The sequence below is a fragment of the Coregonus clupeaformis genome, chromosome 27, assembly GCF_020615455.1.
Source record: "Coregonus clupeaformis isolate EN_2021a chromosome 27, ASM2061545v1, whole genome shotgun sequence".
NCBI lineage: Eukaryota > Metazoa > Chordata > Actinopteri > Salmoniformes > Salmonidae > Coregonus > Coregonus clupeaformis.
Window position 1 is genome coordinate 12,748,220 of NC_059218.1, and position 11,909 is coordinate 12,760,128.

Below are 11,909 nucleotides of genomic sequence, written 5' to 3' on the forward strand. Positions count from 1 at the left end.
GTAAATGCGACTCGTCGGGGGGTGTTGTCCCTCCAGCAGGTCAATGGCGCAGTCCCAGGACCTGTGAGGAGGGAGACACTTAGCCTTGGAGGCAGAGAATACGTCGGAGAGATCTGCGTACTCACATGGAATGTTGGGCTGGAGGGACTCCGGAACAACAAACCACCGGCAGGCAGGTCCTCCAGCATGAGGGGGACCAGGCTGTGATCCTCTTGGTGATCCAATTGATGGTGGGGTTGTGTAGTCTGAGCCAGGGCAATCCCAAGACGATCCGGTGAAGTTGTAGGAATGGTGATGTGGATGTGGACAGCTCCTCGTGGTGCTTCGGTAGTGTGGGAATGGTGATGGTGATGGGGAGAGTGACGTGCGTAATGGTGCCTGATCCAAGTGGTTTATTGTCCAGCGAGGTGACGTCTAGCGGAGAAGGCAGTGGCACAGTGGGCAACCCCCATTCAGAGACCAGCTCCCTATCTATAAGGTTCCCCGCTGATCCGGAATCTATCATTGCCGTGGAAAGCGAAGAGAAGGAAGAACCATTCACCATTAGGGGAACTAAAAACAATGGTTTGGTGACAGGTGATAACGGAACACTCACGGAGCGGTGACGGGAGTCATACCACCTAGATAGGGAGTCGCCAGGAGATCTGTGGTCCGTGGTTGTGTAGGGGGTGCTGCCCACCTCCATGGGTGAGGACTCGGAGGCAGGGCAGCTTCCATAGCTCAGCTGGGGTGAGCGTCAGTCTCTCAGCATGTCATCAAGACGAATGGACGTGGCGATGAGGGTATCAAGGTCCATCTCGTCGTCCCGACATGCGAGTTCCGTCGTGATGTCCTCCCGTAAGCCTCTCCTGAAGGCCGTGCGCAGAGCACACTCATTCCAGCCGGAAGATGCCGCCACCGTTCGAAATCTCAGGGCGTGCTCGAACGCGGCCCCCTCTCCCTGTTGTAGCCGGAGAAGACGCTCACCCCCGTCCTTTCCCTCCGTGGGATGATCGAACACCGGCCTGAACCGAGCGAGGAAGGTGGAGTAGGGAAGCGCCGCGGCCTCACCTCCTTCCCAGACTGCCGTGGCCCAATCCAGCGCCTTTCCCTTCAGTAACGAAATCACCAACGCTATCCTGGCTTGGTCCGATGGAGATGCCCCACGCTGACGCGCCAGATACAGTGAAACCTGTAGCAGGAAGCCTCTGCATTTCGAAATGTTCCCATCATAGCGCTCCGGCAGGGCGAGGGGTCCTTCAGACGTTGGTGATAGCACGGGAGGAGGTGGACTGGGTGCACTCGCCGCTCCTTGAGGTGGATCCGGAGCGATGGTCAGTTTATGCAGCATTTGGAGCACTTCCTGCATGGCGGCGTTCAGCTGGGCAATCTGCTGCTGGTGCTGGTTGAGGCGCTGGGAAACTACAAAGAGCAAGGACAAGACACTAACAATCTTACACAACACAACACTGAACAGTCCAGGGCTATATAGGGGTGGTGATGAGATGATGAGGTGCAGGTGCGCTGGAGGTGATTAGGGTGCATTGGGTTTCCATTCCGGTGTTGCCGAGGTGGTGCGCTCAGACCGGTGGCTCAGTAGACCGGCGAAACACTTTGTTGTTTACTACATGATTCCATATGTGTTATTTCATAGTTTTGATGTCTTCACTATTATTCTACAATGTAGAAAATAGTAAAAAGAAAGAAAACTCCTTGAATGAGTAGGTGTGTCCAAACTTTATACTGGTACAGTATGTTTCCAATGCCAATAAAGCCCATTGAATTGAGAGAGAGAGAGAGAGAGAATGAGAGAGAGAGAGAGAGAGAGAGAGAGAGAGAGAGAGAGAGAGAGAGAGAGAGAGAGAGAGAGAGAGAGAGAGAGAGAGAGAGAGAGAGAGAGAGAGAGAGAGAGAGAGAGAGAGAGAGAGAGAGAGAGAGAGAGAGAGAGAGAGAGAGAGAGAGAGAGAGAGAGAGAGAGAGAGAGAGAGAGAGACACATCATTACTTTAGTTGATTTATTATCCTGTCTTTCTTCTTGTGGTCACGCTGATAGGTATACCCGAGCTTTACAGCATCAGCTGAACATTGAGCCTGAACACTGTCCAATCCATCTCTAGGGTAAAAGTCAGATCATAAGAACTGGCAGGATTCAATCATTGAGCGATGGCTCAATTAGGAGTATTATGTTTCCTTCCATAGAGGGCTTCCAGGGAACCCAATGCAGCGAATCTGCCGTGAGTGAATCCATGCCTGGCTTCAGATCTGGATTTCTGTGCATCTCTCTCTCTCTCTCTCTCTCTCTCTCTCTCTCTCTCTCTCTCTCTCTCTCGTTCTCTCTCACCCTCTCCCTCTCTCTGACTGACCACAAAACAGACAGGGAGGAAGGGAGATGAACACCCAGCACTCATCCGTATCATATGGCTTTGTTTTGTTTGTACCACGCCCGTCTGTCTGATGTTGGGAGTGGAGGAGGAGGGGGAGAGGAGTTGACACATGTCTGCTGTCACTGTAGATGTGTTTATCTGTTGTCACTTTGTGTTTATGTGTGTGACTTAGGTATGTTTCATTTAGTAGATTTGTTTGTTTTGCTGCTAAGTCAGTGTAAGTGCTTTCTATAATTACTTGAATTTGGTGTGATTACATTTCATTGCTCTTTTTATACAAATAATATGAACCTGTAGTGTTATAGGCTCCCAAAGGATTTTCTTTGTAATATTATGTCCTGCAATGGGTCTTCTTCCTTTAGCAGGCTTCATTAGGGATCTTTCTATTCTACACCATTAAGAACTGATGGTACAGTACGTAGTAATTGCATAGAGCTTGGGCTATAGGGTAATGTAACCAAGGGGTTTAGGTCAAACCCCATGGCCAGTCAGCGGAATTATGTAACAAGCAGGTCATGGTTAATAGTGTATATACAGGGAAAACACGAGAAGCTGTAAATGGAAGTCCCTGGTAAATACTGCATGACTGTGAAGAGTGTGATGGAAAGGAGTCAGGCGCAGGAGGGTAATCACCGAATACAGAGTTTATTCCTTCGTAGACACGCAAATGCGCTCAAATAGCGATCAACGAAACAGGCACAGGGGAAACACTCATCCCTGGCAAATACACTGTAACGGTAGAATCCAATAATACATAGGCACAGGGGAAAATCTACCCTGGCAACAACATGTACGAGTAGCTCCACCGAGCTATACTACTCTCACAACTAACAATCACCCACAAGGACAAGGGGGCAGAGGGAACACTTATACACAAACTAATTGGGGGATAGGAACCAGGTGTGTGATTGACAAGACAAGACAATTGTGATGATGATTGGGGCGGCAGTGGTTAGTAAGCCGGTGACGACGAACGCCGAAGCCTGCCCGAACAAGGAGGGGAGGCAGCCTCGCCGAAGTCGTGACAATGACATTGGGTAAACTTTGATTGTACAGCCTCATAAATGATACAGAATGGAGCCTTGTGACATTCCTCTGGAAACAGTCAGAGGACCCTAGCATTGCCTCAGCCCTGAGAGTTAAGACGAGTCCATGGAGGACCAGTTCATTAGGTTCAGTAAAATATAAAGACAAGTAAGAAAACAATACCAGAGAAAGGGGGGAGAGTGTGTGTGGGTGTATGTGTGTATGTGTGTGTCGTGAAGAAGGCGCGACAGCCATCTCCCCCTCAAAAGGTTAAAAAAATTGGCCGTGGCCTCTCAGATCCTCAAAACGTTTTACAGCTGCACCATTGAGTGCATCTTGACTGGCTGCAGCACCTTCAGCACCCCTACTTCCTATGGCCATGCATATTATATAACTACTACAACCCCTGCACATTGACTCAGTAACAGTACTCCTTAGCCTCGTTTCGTTCTTGTTACAGTTTTTCTCAATTGCTAAAACACTAAACCCTATTGTCTGAACCAAATGCTCAGTTGCCTGAACCCACTGATTCAATCAATCACTCTTTTGGCAAAACCATAAGCACTTTTCACCTGTTTAGACATAACTTGCCAACACATTTTCATTGTGATGCACCCGTGCTGCATAATGGTGAGCACAGGTGACAAAAGTCAAACACAATTAGAGCACAGGTGTCACCACTTGAACACAACAACTCAAAATTGATCACACTTGTGGCTAATGATGTGAGGGAACATATACAGTAAGCCAGTTCAGAGAGCACTGGTTTGTGAGGCTCTACAATGGATAGAAATCTGAGAGGAAGAGTTCGTGTGAGAGGAGGTCGAGGTGGTCGAGGTGGTCAGCGAAGACAAAGAACAGTAATATCTGATGAAATCAGAGCTACTGTGATTGACCATGTTCTTGTCCATGGTATGAGCATGAGGGGGCTGGACAAAGGGTACAACCAAACATCAGTAGATTCACTGTGTCCACCATAATCCGAAGATTTAGAGAAGAGAACAGGTAATTACCTTTTTTTGACATTATAGTACAGTATGTAAATGTTGACAGCAATTACTGTATGACATACTATATACTGTACCACAGTATACTGTAAGTAAATATATGTTTCAGTACATCACTGTACCAATGTACTGTAGTATTGTAATGGAGGGTTGGTCTAACTGTTTGTAGGCCTAGTATTCCATGTATATTTTTTGTAACTCCATGTTCTCTTTTTGTAGAATTGAAAGACTGCCACATGGGGGTGGGAGGACAGGTATGTTCTCCCCACACCAAGAGACCCTAATTGTTGATATGGTCCGTGAGAACAATGCCATTAAACTGAGCGAAATTCAGCAGAAGATCATTGAGGACCATTTAAATTTTGAGGGTATCAACAGTGTCAGCCTCTCTACTGTTGATCGTGTCCTCAAGCGCAACGGACTGCGCATGAAACAGCTATACAGAGTGCCCTTTGATCGCAACTCAGACAGAGTCAAAGAGCAAAGATTCCAGTATGTACAGGTTGGCATATATCCAGACACATTCAATGTTGATTACTCTAAGTAGTGATTTACTGTAGTGGCCTAAATCACTTTTTCCGTATCACTTACAAAACTATATCTATTTCTACAGAGGGTTTTTCAACTGGATGCAATGGAAAGACCCCATCAATACATCTACATGGATGAAGCTGGGTTTAATCTCACCAAAAGGAGAAGGAGAGGCCGTAATGTGATTGGCCATCGGGCCATTGTTGGTGTTCCTGGGCAGCATGGTGGCAATGTCACATTATGTGCTGCCATCAGCAATCATGGGGTTGTCCACCATCATGCCAACCTGGGGCCCTACAACACTCACCAGCTCCTCATTTTCCTCAATCACATGCGAGATGCTTTGTTAGGTCAGCAGGATGAGCATCCCATCTATGTTGTTGTTTGGGACAATGTGAGTTTTCACAGAGCCCTCCAGGTTAGAGAGTGGTACAATATGAACCAAGGTTTTATCAATCTTTTCCTTCCACCGTACTCCCCTTTCCTAAACCCCATTGAGGAATTATTCTCCTCATGGCGGTGGAAGGTATATGAACGCCAACCTTACACCAGGGTAAATCTCCTACAAGCCATGGGACTTGCCTGTGGTGACATAGGTGTGGAGGCATGCCAAGCCTGGATACGGCTTGCCAGGGGTTTTTTCCCCCGTTGCCTGGCCAGACAAAATGTGGCCTGTGATGTGGATGAAGTCCTGTGGCCTGACCCAGTACGGAGACATGATGCTGTGTGTGACACTCTGGCTCTAGGACTTGTGTATGTGAGCTAGAGTGTATGTTGTTTTGTTGGGACTTGGGTGTATTTCTATGTTGGTTAGTCTAGGTTGTTTGTTTCTATGTTTGGTCATTGACTCCCAATCGGAGGTAACGAGTGTCAGCTGTCGGCTCGTTATCTCTGATTGGGAGCCATATTTATACTGTTGTGTTTCACTGTTTGTTTGTGGGTTTTTGTTCCAGGTTCAGTATTTTGTCTGTTGGACTTCACTATCGTCTTTTGTTGTTTTCCGTGGTTGCTTTAATTAATAAAGTCATCATGTTCACTCGCAACGCTGCGCATTGGTCTGCTCATTTTCAAGACGATCGTGACAGAAAAACCCACCACAAAAGGACCAAGCAGCGCGTCCAGGAGCAAAGGGTCTGGACATGGGAGGAACTGTTGGACGGTAAAGGGTCCTGGACTTGGGAGGAGATCCTGGATGGTATGGATCGCCGACCATGGAGCGAGACGGTGGAGAGGCGACGGCGAGAGGAGCAACGGCATCGGCAGGGCCATCGTCGGAAGGACGGGAGGCAACCCCAAAAAAATTTTTTGGGGGGGCACATGGCTTGGGCGGCTGGGCAGCAGGAGGCTGCCACAGGGAGAAAAGGAGAAAAGGCTAACGGAGTACGGGAGCCATTGGCGAGTAGAGGGAGGGAAGTGTTTGTGGCACGGCGTGAAGGACTGATGTGTGTTGCCAGTCCGGTCCGGCCCGTTCCTGATCCTCGGTTGAGGCCAGTGGTGTGTGTTCCCGGTGCGGACCGGCCTGTTCCTACTCCAAGCACCAGGTCCACGGTGTGCTACGCCAGACCGGAGCCGCTAGAGCCTTCCGCCAGACAGGAGCCGCTAGAGCCTTCCGCCAGACAGAATCATACACCAGCGATGGAATCAGCAGGAGCCGACGCAGCCCGTACAAGACTGGAAGCCCAGGTTCGGGTCCAGCAAGAGCAGCTCCTGCAGATGGGAACCGTCCTGCGGGAGGTGATGACCACTCTCCGAGGCTGGGGTCCGCCTCCACCGCCAGCCGCTCAGCCTGCACCGTCAGCCAGCCATGAGCAGCCAGATCCGTCAGCCAGCCATGAGCAGCCAGATCCGTCAGCCAGCCATGAGCAGCCAGATCCGTCAGCCAGCCATGAGCAGCCAGATCCGTCAGCCAGCCATGAGCAGCCAGATCCGTCAGCCAGCCATGAGCAGCCGGATCCGCCAGAGCCGTCCAGCCAGGATCCGCCAGAGCCGTCCAGCCAGGATCCGCCAGAGCCGTTCAGCCAGGATCCGCCAGAGCCGTCCAGCCAGGATCCGCCAGAGCCGTCCAGCCAGGATCCGCCAGAGCCGTTCAGCCAGGATCCGCCAGAGCCGTCCAGCCAGGATCCGCCAGAGCCGTCCAGCCAGGATCCGCCAGAGCCGTTCAGCCAGGATCCGCCAGAGCCGTCCCAGGCCGGATCCGCCAGAGCCGTCCAGCCCGGATCCGCCAGCCAGCCAGGATCCGCCAGAGCCAGCCAGCCCGGGATCCGCCAGAGCCGTCCAGCCCGGGATCCGCCAGCCAGCCAGGATCCGCCAGAGCCAGCCAGCCAGGATCCGCCATTCAGTCCGGAGCTGCCCCTTAGTCCGGTACTGCCCCTTAGCCCGGTGCTGCTCCTTAGCCCGGTGCTGCCCCCTTAGCCCGGTGCTGCCCCTTAGTCCGGTGCTGCCCCTTAGTCCGGTGCTGCCCCTTAGCCGGTGCTGCCCCTTAGCCCGGTGCTGCCCCTTAGCCTGGTGCTGCCCCTTAGCCCGGTGCTGCCCCTTAGCCCGGTGCTGCCCCTTAGTCCGGTGCTGCCCCTGAGTCCGGTGATGCCTCTTAGTCCAGGGCTGCCCCTTAATCCTGTGGGGTTTAGTTGGGGGGTGGTCATGTGGAGGAGGTTACACAAGCGGGTAGTGACTATGGTGGGGTGGGGACCACGACCAGTGCCTGAGCCGCCACCATAGACAGACGCCCACCCAGACCCTCCCCTAGACTGTGGGCTGGTGCGCCCGGAGTTCGCACCTTTAGGGGGGGGTACTGTGACACTCTGGCTCTAGGACTTGTGTATGTGAGCTAGAGTGTATGTTGTTTTGTTGGGACTTGGGTGTATTTCTATGTTGGTTAGTCTAGGTTGTTTGTTTCTATGTTTGGTCATTGACTCCCAATCGGAGGTAACGAGTGTCAGCTGTCGGCTCGTTATCTCTGATTGGGAGCCATATTTATACTGTTGTGTTTCACTGTTTGTTTGTGGGTTTTTGTTCCAGGTTCAGTATTTTGTCTGTTGGACTTCACTATCGTCTTTTGTTGTTTTCCGTGGTTGCTTTAATTAATAAAGTCATCATGTTCACTCGCAACGCTGCGCATTGGTCTGCTCATTTTCAAGACGATCGTGACACTGTGGCTGAGTAATGCACTTATTTGTATATTTTGGTACTTTATTTTTACATGGGCTTACTGTACACAAGTGGCAAACGCATAAGATTTCTGTTTGTTTTTACAAGTGCTACATGTAAATGCACAAGATTTCTGTTTTGTCTTTTTGTACAAGTGCTAAATGCACAGGTTTTTTTTGTTTTGCAACATGCATTTAGCCTACAGTGAACAATAAACATTTATTTCTCCAGCTTCATGTCCTGAGCATTGTGTTTTCTATTTTTCTACGTAGTGTTTAGTGACTGTTCAGTAGTGTTTTTTATTTTGATTGACTCGGGGCACGATTTGACAACATAGTTCAGTTTTGAGCACAGATTGAACTGTTTTGAGGTGAAAGTTTGGTTTTGCAAGAAGAGTCTGAGGTTTTGTGAATGTAGCTTGAAAATTGGGTTTTGTGTTCACAGTTAAGAGAAAATAGAAAAGGAGAGCAGCTTTCAAGAAATGTGTCTTAGCAATCGAGAAAAACTGTAAATATTGTCTTACTATTTTCTATTTTTATTAGCAAATTTCCTTACTTTTTAACTCTGCATTGTTGGGAAAGGGCTCGTAAGTAAGCATTTCACAATAAAGTCTACACCTGTTGTATTCAGCACAGGTGACATACAGTTGGATTTTATTTGTGTGTGAGAGAGAGAGAGAGAGAGAGAGAGAGAGAGAGAGAGAGAGAGAGAGAGAAATAGTGGAGAACTTGATCAGAGAGTGGGAGAGAAAGACCTGAGAGAGAGTCCAAAAAACCCCTGATCAGACAGAGAGATCTGATATAATCAGACCTGATAAATGAGTAGAGAAAGAGAGTTCTACTTCTGGTGTGTGTGTGTGCGTGCCTGTTTGTCTGGTCTCAGTCCTTGCTCCTGGCCCCTGCATAGCCCCAGTTCTACCAACCCTGGCCCTAGGCCCTGGCCCCAGCCTGACTCCAAGCATCTGTCTGCCTCTAAGTCTCTGTTGGGCTCCATTGATGTGGAACACACTGAGCTGTCCTAACAGAGGGATCCCCACACAGGCCCTACAAGAACACAGTAGAGCCCAGCTTGGCTGTAGAAATATAACTCAACCCCACTTCAGAATACAGCAGTGCTTAGAACTGGAGTACCTTTCAACCCAGACTTACCTGAACCATGTACAGGTAAGCTGTGGTACTTTTCCTCATGGCCATCGGATGAGTCTGTGTGGTAGGTCATCAGCTCATTGTGGCAGCATAGTCCACCTGCTTGGCCTTGGTCTTCTTCCATTTCTTTTCTATCTTTTCTTTCTTTCAGCCGATCCCTTCTTCTTCTTCTTCTTCTTCTTCGTGTTTTTTGTCTTGGAGTCTTCTTCTTCTCCCTCCTGGCTCCTCATCCTAAGCCTTCTTCTTGTTCTTCTTCCCTCCATCTTTGGACTTCTTGTCTCCTCCTCTCCTCTTCTCTCCTATAACTTCTCCATCAGTCATGTCCTCTTCTTTGGATTTCTTCTTTGTGGGTTTGGTTTTGGTGGTGTCATTGTTGCTCTGCTCGTCATCCCCTCCTCCTCATTTTCAATCACTTCATCCCTAGCCCCCTTCTCTGCATCACCTGCTTTCTTTCTTTTTCTTCTCTTTTACCTTATCATGGCTCTCCCCCTTTCTCTCTCTCCCTTTCTCCGGTGCCTCCTCTGACAACTCTGGGCTCTTCTTCTCCCCGTTTGGCTCGGCATCTCCGTTGGCAACAAACTTGCTTTTCCCTTTCGGTTTTGGCTCCTTTTTCTCCACGTTGTCATCAACCTCTTTAGTTTCCTCCAGTCCTCCGCAGATTCTTTCCTTTTTGAGAGCATCTTTTATTCATCCGCTTTCCTGGCCTTCAGTTTCGTAAGAGCTTCCTTGAGTTTCTAGAGGTGTACGACAATTCATTTAAGCCGTGGCAGGGGGCCGCATTGGGGCCCCTGGGTACACTAGACTGGACTGGCCGGCTGTCAGGTGTGTGGATGTGCTGGAGGAGGAGGCTGGGGCCACACTGAGCTCTGCCTGGTCAGAAGCGCTCCTCCTGGGGCAGGGCTGCCGACACGCTCTGCTCATGAAAAGTTACTGGCCCCACGGGAACCACGTGACCCACAGGAGAAAGCCCTGTGAAAAAGGCGCCTTGCCGAGATAACTTATCCTCTCTGCCCTGTGCGGTGTTCTCCATTATTCAAGAGACAACAACCAAACAAGCCAACTCGCGCTATTGTAGAATAATAATGATTACATAGTAGGCCTACCTGTCTTGACTGCATCAAGCCGGGAGAAACTAAGCCATAGAATATTAAGTAGCAGCCTCCCTGCTGGCTCTTGGTCATTGTAGCCTATCCATCTCGTTTAACGTTTAAATCCCTCATTTCAATTCCGTCTTCCATTGATTAGATATCTCCTAACTTTTGCCACACATGGACGTTCTATGACTGTAGTCTATTGCCGCTTTGATGACATGATAGGCCAACAACAACAACAATAACAAGCTACAGGTGAAAAGCAAGAGCTCTCATGAAAAGCAAGAGCAGCTGCATAAATGATACAATTTCTCTCTCTCTCTCTCCACTGCAGCAGTCGTGTTCGGCTCTGTACGGGCCCTTCCAAACAAGTCAGTTCAAATTACACACCCGAGACCCGTGACAATTATACCAGATCCGACCCAGACCCGTGACATTATTTAGAAATCTGGATCCCTCTCGGGTCCCAGATCGTGTCTCGGGTATTCGGGTACAGGTGGCTCCGTGAAGACCTCTACTTCAGTCATGCTCAGTTAAACTCATCTATGCTGATCACTACTGTTTAGAAGGAGTCAGGTCTACCCAGCCTCACCTCTGACCCCTGCCTGCAAGAACAACGTATTTAGCTTGTGATATCTAAACTAAATATCTAGGACACTTACTAGAGTATTAGAGTGGAGACTGTGCATGGTTGGGGTTTCCGTTTGCTTGTTTGAGCCCTTTCTCCTACTATTTTAAATGGAGTTGAATAAATCATGTTTTAATCACACAGACCCATGTTTAATTCACATGGACAAATTATTCAAATAGACAACATACAGGTGATAAGACAGGTTAAACAATTTACACAAGCCTACAGGCAAAGTAACACATGAACTAATATCTGCACCTGTGCATGAGCCAAATCACTCCAGTAGACTTACTGCTGCCACCTGATACCTGATCATCTAGGCACGAGGTGGTCATGGGGGAAGGGGTGTTAAGGAAGGGGATTGGAGAGGGGGGAAGAGTTCTGGCATATTAATTGTAATATCTCTATCATCAACTGTCTGATACCCAATACACAAATGTCTGCAAATAGTCAAGTCTTGTCTGAGTGGTTAACCGCAGGGCATATCTAAAATTAGCTACATATTGAAACACATCTTAACTAATTTTAACACTTCAATACAACCCCATGTAGGCCTATATCGTAACAAAGCATCATACCCAATCACAAGATAAGCAGGTAAGAAAGAGATTGTTTGTTTAAGTCTTACCTCTTTATCCATACCTTTTCACCTGCTGATCGTCATAATCAATGTGACGACCAGCATCTGCAGACCTGGATGTGCTTCCTGCTCACCTGTATCTCTACTCGATGTCTTCATTTATCGGTTCTTTCTCTTGATAACCGTGCTGACTTCTCAGAATCTTCTCTGCCGTACCTGGTGGTGAGGTGACCTGAAGATCATGAGGTCAATCACCAATACGCTGCTCTCTTTATAGACCATGTCACTTCATTAAATAAGCATGAGAACATCATTCAGCGGGAAAGTGAACGTGGACTCAATTAGAACAAGTGAAAACAGAGAAAGCTTTGTGATTATACTGTACTGTAAGG

At 48.7% G+C, this 11,909-nt stretch overlaps 1 protein-coding gene across 1 annotated transcript in view; it reads right to left on the reverse strand.

Annotated features, from left to right (window-relative positions):
* Positions 1-9,339, reverse strand: part of LOC121542181 (lipoxygenase homology domain-containing protein 1) — a 57,938-nt gene extending 48,599 nt beyond the window's left edge. Inside the window, 1 exon segment of the mRNA XM_045208272.1 lies at positions 9,219-9,339. Coding sequence (XP_045064207.1) covers positions 9,219-9,339 — 121 coding nt within the window.
* Between the last annotated feature and the right edge of the window lie 2,570 nt (positions 9,340-11,909).